At 40.7% G+C, this 7,552-nt stretch overlaps 1 protein-coding gene across 1 annotated transcript; it reads left to right on the plus strand.

Annotated features, from left to right (window-relative positions):
• Positions 1 to 1,181: 1,181 nt before the first annotated feature.
• On the plus strand, positions 1,182 to 7,466 carry ptx4 (pentraxin 4, long). The gene is made up of 4 exons (XM_071463005.1): positions 1,182 to 1,353; positions 2,603 to 2,781; positions 4,258 to 5,327; positions 6,035 to 7,466. Exons 1-4 carry the CDS (start codon positions 1,228 to 1,230, stop codon positions 6,766 to 6,768), a joined length of 2,109 nt encoding a protein of 702 aa, XP_071319106.1. The 5' UTR covers positions 1,182 to 1,227; the 3' UTR covers positions 6,769 to 7,466.
• The last annotated feature ends 86 nt before the right edge of the window (positions 7,467 to 7,552 follow it).

Below are 7,552 nucleotides of genomic sequence, written 5' to 3' on the forward strand. Positions count from 1 at the left end.
TTTACACTGGACTTTCACAAGTGAAACATTCATGGTGTGAATTTTTGAACACTTTAAAAACTGCTTGCTTTTGCAACTGCCCTAACATTTTTCTTTTCTTTCTCTTCATTAATGAAAAATCAGTGAGACATTATTTATTCAATCTGTTCAGTAAGGCTTTGTGTGGAGTTTTAGTCACTTTTCTAGAGAAATGATGAATGATTGTACATTTGTGAAATGAAAATTTTACCCAAAATTTGCTATTTATGGGTTCAAATGTATCTAGTTTACCTGTTCAAAAACAGATTGTTCAGATTCTCATTGAAACAGCTAAGAGACACGTATCACCCAGCCCTTTCTGTAGTTAACTTTTAAAATCCAGTGTAGACGAAGCCACAGTGTTGTAACCTGATCATGAGCAGAAAGCAGAAGAGAGATAACAACAGCATGATTCTTGGATTGAGCCATTCAACAGGAAAGCAGAAGAAGAGAGCCAGATCCCTAGTCAGTAGAGACAGGGGAGGGAAGAGGAAAGTACATGCTGCTTCTCCCTCAGCCCACTCATCATGAGATTTACTGCAACATTACAGAAACACACAAATAAAAGCATATACATTTATCAAATTTAGGGAAATTGAGGGTGTGGTACAGTTTAGTAATACCGTGCTGTCAGCTCTTTTGGTTTGTTAAAGTTATGATATGTAACTTCCCTTTTCCCACATTTCATTTGTCTGACTGCAGGGTAATAAAAGTTTTTAATAAAACAAAACTTTATCAATAAAAGATCCACAGAAATGGACCTCCCAGTGGTGTTGCAGTAGAGAAATAACACAGAAATGAGCACAGAGCAACAAACATAACAAAGAAATCATGACAAAAGTCACTTTCTTATTTTTGCACTAACATCCTTAAAAATGGTTTACGAATCTGCTTTCTCTATTCTACATTTGAATTAATAATGAACAGTTGGTGTTGGTAGTTGGTGGAGTGTTTTGAACACTTCTCTTTGTGTTCATTTGTGTAGGAGAGAGGAGACAGCAAGAGGCTGAATATCTGTTAAATCCATCTGCATTTCCTCTCAGCTCCCCAATGATGTTGTGGAAAATGGAAAGTGTGCTCTTGTCCCAGTCTGTGGGTGTTTATAGTGTGTGCATTTCTTTCTTTCCTCTATTTGTTCCTTCACCTCCACCACCACTTCCAGACAGGGACCCAGTCTCCCAGCTCTTTTTATCCCTGCTCTTCTGCACCATGATCAGCCTCAAGCCCAGCCACTGGCCCCTGATCCTGGTTCACATGCTTCTGCCGCAGCTCCAGTGTGTAAAGGTGCAGGGAACTGATCCTGTGTCCCAGAAACTACGACGGCTCAACGAACAGGTTGGCTAGAATCAGACTGTGTGTGTGAACTTTCAGCAAAGTAATGGGATTTCTTTATTACATTAACAAGATTGTTATGAAATCACCATACTGGTATTTGTTCCAGTGATGCTAAGATATTACAGTAGCAGTTGTAACAGTAGCTAAACAGTTGGTGCTACATCAGTTTAAGTTTATAACTAATTATCTGACTCCTCTGCAATAATGTGGCTCTGTGCAGAAGCTGGGTCTACTTCATGTTTTTCGATGACTTACTGTATGTGTTTATATCCCATCATAATAAAAGTTCAAAATAAAACGAAACCTGTGCAACCCCCGGGATTAATGTCTTAACTCTGTAAGGATACTTTCCATTTTAAAAACAGGATTTTAGTAAATAAAAAACAGCAGAACAACAAAGGTAGAGTCATAATATAAGATTTTATGATAAAACAGTATGTTCATTTGTGTTGGAGCTATAGATACAGAAATTATATTACCTAATGGATGGACCTTTTGAAAATTCCTAAAGCATGAGGTATTGGACTTCATTTACCTATGGATTTATGAAACTAACAAAACATTTTGTTATATCTGCCCTGTAAAGCTTGAGTCTACCTTTCTTATGCTTGTGTTACCATATATAAATTATTGTACTATTTAGGGAGGAAAACACATCATGTAAAGAGTTAAAGCTAAAGCAATTGCCTTTGCTAAAGCAATTTCATGTAGAAAAAAAGATAAATATCTGAGTAATTGAGTTTGTTAACCACACAAATATGGCCGTAGGTGACATATCATAACAAAGGAAAAACTGTAAAACCAGATACACTGATCCTCCTTAAACTTACATAGCCTAGCTTACCAGAGTAGCATCTCTGCAGGATTGAATTGATCAGATTTGACTTCCTAATCACATGTTTAAATATAGATTAAAAAGTAGTAGTTAAAAAATGGTCAAGAAAACTGAGGAAGAAACCAAACATATTTTGTGCAGATTAATGCTTTTTAGGTTTTATGTATGGTCTGTGATTGTGATTAATGATTGCCCTTAAAAATTCAGGTTTTACGACTCATATATCTGTCACACAGTCAAACTACAGGCCCCTTCCTGTTTCTGTACTGCTCTTAGACATGTTAGTAATTTTGTAAAAGTACAGTAGTGGTAAAGTAAATTATGGAAAGACTGTTGCAACAATGATAATTGTTCAAGATATAAAGTCATCATCAAATCTGTTACAGCTGCAGAAACCCATTTCTTCTCTGTTAGTTCCAGCAATTCCAGGCGCTGACCCAGGCCCGTCTGGACATGTTGGCCCTGAACCAGAACAGGAACTCCTCGCGGGGGCTGGAGAGCCGTGTTCAAGACCTGAATGACCATTATCACCATATGTCACAGAACCTTGAGCACCTACAGCAGAGCACAACGCAGGAGATAGAAGGTGTCAGGTTAGAGCTGAGGGACAAGCGGTCGTTGTAGGTCTGAATATACTTGTGGGCTGATGTGTCCAGACAGATTTCTGTTAACTGAATATATTTGAGAACAGAGGGGGGTTATTTGAAGACAGCCCAATTTACTGTCATCCCATTCATGAAATGATAGGGATTACATCCTTAGGATTTAAAATTTGACAAACTCTCACATGAGTGACATTATCCCTTCAAAAACTTTTTATGTTGGGAAATCTGAAATGTTGAGTGGGTGGCTTTTCCTTTTAGCATCTGTTCTGAGCAGCTTTTGGACAATATTCTCTGATTAGATAAATTTCTCCTCATGCAACTAAAAGAAAAGATTTTTTTCAATTTTTTGAAAATCTACTCTGTGGAGATATGTTTGAAGTGCATTTGCAAAGTATTGTGGAATATATTAACTATTACGTTTGCAATAAATTGCTGAAATGACCAATTATTGATGCTTTTCCACATATGCACCACAATGCAGAAATATATGAGTATGTTTGTTAGTTAATAGTAATATATCTGTGAAAGACATTAATCATATGGCAGTATTTCAACAATATGGCAGTATTTCAACTCATGGATAATGACCAAATACATTCAAAATTAATGACATTCCCATCAACAATAAAGACCCCCCCTCCAATGAGAATCAAGTTTTTTAACCTTGTTAACATGTCCATATGATGTTTTTTTTATACAAGACATAACATGAGCAAAATACTCAGTCAATACCATCTTGGAACTGCAGTGAACCAATGACAGAGATTCAGTCAGCCAAGGATTCATACATCATATAACTAAGGAACCAATCCCGTCAACTTGTGGAGACAGGATTGGAAGGCAAAATAAACCTGAAACCTTGTCAGTACAGAGAGCTAGAGTTTGCATGAGCACAACCACTAACACTGTATCAGCCACTGCCAGTGCAAGCAAACAAACAACGTAAATAAGTAAAAGATGCTAACTACTGTATACTAACCATTCTGATATGTCTGCTTGTCGCTGGTTTTAGTGCACATGACACTCCCCAGCTGAATCTGGGTCTGACTGAGGCTCAAACATGTAGCTGAGTCTCTCTGAAGTTTCCTCTAACATTAAAAATCTGGATATGTACTGCTCCCTAAGCAGTTACTGAAACTTTGTCAGTACAGAAAGCAAGAGTTTTCATTAGCACAGCCACTAACACTGTGTGTTGCCACTGCCAGTTACAAGGTAACAAACAACATAACCAATTGACTAAGCTTACTGTTCTGATACGTCTTCTCGTTGCTGATTTTGGTGCACTATAAACTCCTCAAAAACTCTTGATTCTGGGTCTGACTGAGGCTCAAACATGTGGCTGAGTCTCATGGAGAAACCTATTTGCTAATTTCGCCAAGGTCTAAATGTACTATATGATGCATCTTTAATAATGAGTAATACATGAATTTAACAAAAACATTCTCTTGTTCTTTATCATCCCAGGGAGTGGAGCAGGAAGCTTGAGAAGAAGAGTAAGCGGATGGAGGGTCGTCTGGCTTTGATAGAAAGGAACCTGAGGGCAAACCATCGCCATGACCAGAAAGAGAAGGCAGATCTTGGTCAGGACCTCTCCAACCTTACCCTAGAGATCCAGAGCCAAGAGGAAAGGGTGGCTGCCCTTCAAGCCCAGCGTGATGAGCTGTTAATGGGGCTTAAGGCATTGCAGGAATCCCTGAAAAACCAGGTGCTGCGTGTGACTCGACTAGAGGGACAGGTCGGTGAGGTCCTGCAGTGGAATGGAGTAGGGAACATCAGGGGTTTGGCGAGGGTGGGAGAGCCCCTCAGCTCCAACACCACACCACAAGAGTATTACGAACCACGCCGAAGAGCCCCGACCCTAAGAGGAGCGAGACCTGGGAGGATTTTGGGTGGGCATACTCAACCTAGACCAGAAGGAAGCAGTCAAGCCAAGACTGATCAACCAAGACTGTATAAATACCATGCAACAAACCAACATTCAAAAGCTCAGAAGCCAAGGCCTCAGCCAGACTCTCATCCTCAGATACAAGACCAGTATTCAAACCCTAAACCCCAGTCCACAGCTCACCTGCCCCATGATCCATACCATTCTCAATCACAGATCCAGATGCGGGCCCAGACACGGCCTTACCCGATCCAGCAGGAACAGCTCCAGTCTCACCAGTCTGTGCCTTCTCGTCATGCTCACATCCAGCCCCAGGACCAACAACCATTCCAGTCTCAGTTCCAATCTCATCCTCAGAGACACCCCCAGTTACACAATCCCAATTATTCCTCCTGGCCTCAGCCCCTGTCCCAAGATGAAACCCACTCTGAACCCACCAAAGACAGGCAGAGCAGTTCCAGACTAGGGGGTCCTGAGCCCCAGGCCTCAGATGTTCTACCTAATCCCCAGTCTGAGGCTAGTAGATGGAAAGGCAAAGAAGAGGAAGAAAGTGACACAAAAGTAGAGACTTCAGTGATCCATAACTTTCTCCAGCTTCCCTTGAGGCACAAGATCCCAGCAAGGCCAGTTCCTAAAAAGGATGCAACCAGTAAGTAAAAGTCAGTACGCTGGGCAGCCTCTGCTCTGACCAATGTGTATGTCCAAAAAAGAGCCTTATATTGAATCTGAGAATTTTAATTTGATAAAAATTTCCGGCAGAATGCATTATGTAAAAACCAACCTTTCAAGAAAGAAAAAAATATTTTTCAACCAGTGACATAGTTTTTCTCTGCACACACAATTCTAAGAGACAAATCATATCAGGTTTAGAGTTCCTACACATCAGATAACTTAAATCAAGGGTTATCTTGCATACAACAGTGGACTCAAAAGCTCTTCTTCCTATCTTTGCAAATTGCCTCTCATAGCCTACATTGTAACACCCACTCACTTATACATAAGTGAAGACAGACAGAGACAAACAGGAAAAGAAGTGTTGAATGGTACAGTGAAGGTCCTTCAGCTGGGATTTAAATGTTGAGATCTGCTTCCATCTGAAAAATCCATTTACTTTTTCTAAATTCATGCTGAATAACATCTGTAACCCTTTTTAGATCTTATAGAGGTTTTCACATTGTGAGCACATTGTTCCCAAACGGTTTGGTGCTTGATTCCTATTTGTAATCTGTTATATGGGGGGCTGCATTATGTGGCTTCAATGGTTCAATTGTTTTGATGTATGCCCTTGACCAGTGTTACAGAATGTGACCAGGTTACCTGAGAATGAATATATGTTCTCTCTCCCTGTGTCTGCAGTCTGTAACGTGGACTCCATGCTGTTTTTCCCCCCTGCATCAGCGGAGAATTATGTCACCTTTTCCCTGACTCTCCCTAACCTTCCTGAACTTTCTGTGTGCGTGTGGCTCCGTGTGGAGGCCTCACATGTTGGCACCCTGCTCTCCTATGCCACGGAAGACAATGACAACCAGTTAGTTCTGTATGGACGCAACTCCGCTGCCTCATCTACATCCTTCTCAGCTTCTTCCTCATCTTCTCACCCCTCCTACTCCTCTTCTCCATTCTCATCTTTCCCATCTTCCTACTCTTCTGCTTCTTCACCCTCTCTGGACTTTGTCATTGGAGACCCTGCCTATCGCCATCTCCCCATGTCGTCGCTCCTGGACAGTTGCTGGCACCACCTCTGTGTCCTATGGTCCTCCATCCAGGGTCGATTCTGGCACTACAGTGATCGTCGTCTCACCTCTTCGGGCTCCAACTTTAGGAAGGGTTGGGAGATTCCTGGCGGTGGATCAGTGGTGCTGGGGCAGGAGCAGGACTCTGTTGGTGGAGGGTTTGATCCTGCAGAGGGTTTTGCTGGGCAGGTGGCAGGGTTCAGGGTATGGAACCGGGTGCTGAGCCCATCAGAGGTGGAAGGGGTGGCAGAAGGGAGAGGTGTGCCCAGAGGGGTGGTGCTTGACATGGAGGATATAAAGGAGGTTCATGGGGAGGTGCAGCAGGTGGCATGTGAATGTCTGGAGCACTGTGTCTGACAAAGTTTTGGAGAAGGATTCCAATGAAGAGGCCAATTAAAATCTTTTTTTCTTTTAGATTTAATTTTTTCATATTTGGGTCCTTGGATATCCAAGCACCCTCTCACTGGACTTAACAGCTCATATTCATAACACAAGCAATTTACAAAACAGTGTCTTGCTCAGGCACACTTTGGCAGGGTCAAAACAGGTATTGGACCAGTTGGACAATGGTTAGGTCCACATTAACTACGCAATGATAACCTTAGTTTAATTCAACAACCAAGTGATAAACATTACAACAAATCCTAGAATGATACCTTTAGCAAGAATATAGCATTATTTCTTGCCTGTACTGTATAACTGCAGATAGAGATACAGCATGCATATGTTGTCTTTTGGATTGTTAGTAAAAGCTAATATTACTTTTTTTTTTTTTTTTTTTTTGTGGAATAAACTCAAACTCATCATGCCTTAACATGTTTTGTCCTGTTGTTTGGCACATAGGTGCAAAATCCAATTCAAATAGCAGAACTCCAGCAAATTAATGATGAGTGAGTTATTTGTTAGGGTTTGTGTGTCTTTAAATCATCATTTCATTTTGTATTTGCACAATTTTAAACTAAATTTGTATTAAGAATACTCTTGATTCAAAAACGGTACTTACACATCATCATCATATCATACGGGATAGAATAGTAACACTGAAAGGGGCCATTTTTTCCAATTTATGAGTAGGCCAACTTTTATTTTCACTACTACATGAAAATGTTTCTAATAATACTGTACTGAAGTGACATTTTCC

The sequence above is a fragment of the Trachinotus anak genome, unplaced genomic scaffold (assembly GCF_046630095.1).
Source record: "Trachinotus anak isolate AG129_WGS33_773 ecotype Australia unplaced genomic scaffold, CSIRO_AGI_Tana_v1 ptg000003l, whole genome shotgun sequence".
NCBI lineage: Eukaryota > Metazoa > Chordata > Actinopteri > Carangiformes > Carangidae > Trachinotus > Trachinotus anak.

Coding starts and splice junctions, on each gene's coding strand:
- ptx4 (XM_071463005.1), top strand. CDS start 1,228: ATGATCAGCCTCAAGCCCAGCCACTGGCCCCTGATCCTGGTTCACATG. Junction 1,354..2,602: donor TACGACGGCTCAACGAACAG/GTTGGCTAGAAT, acceptor CTTCTCTGTTAG/TTCCAGCAATTCCAGGCGCT. Junction 2,782..4,257: donor CAGGAGATAGAAGGTGTCAG/GTTAGAGCTGAG, acceptor TTATCATCCCAG/GGAGTGGAGCAGGAAGCTTG.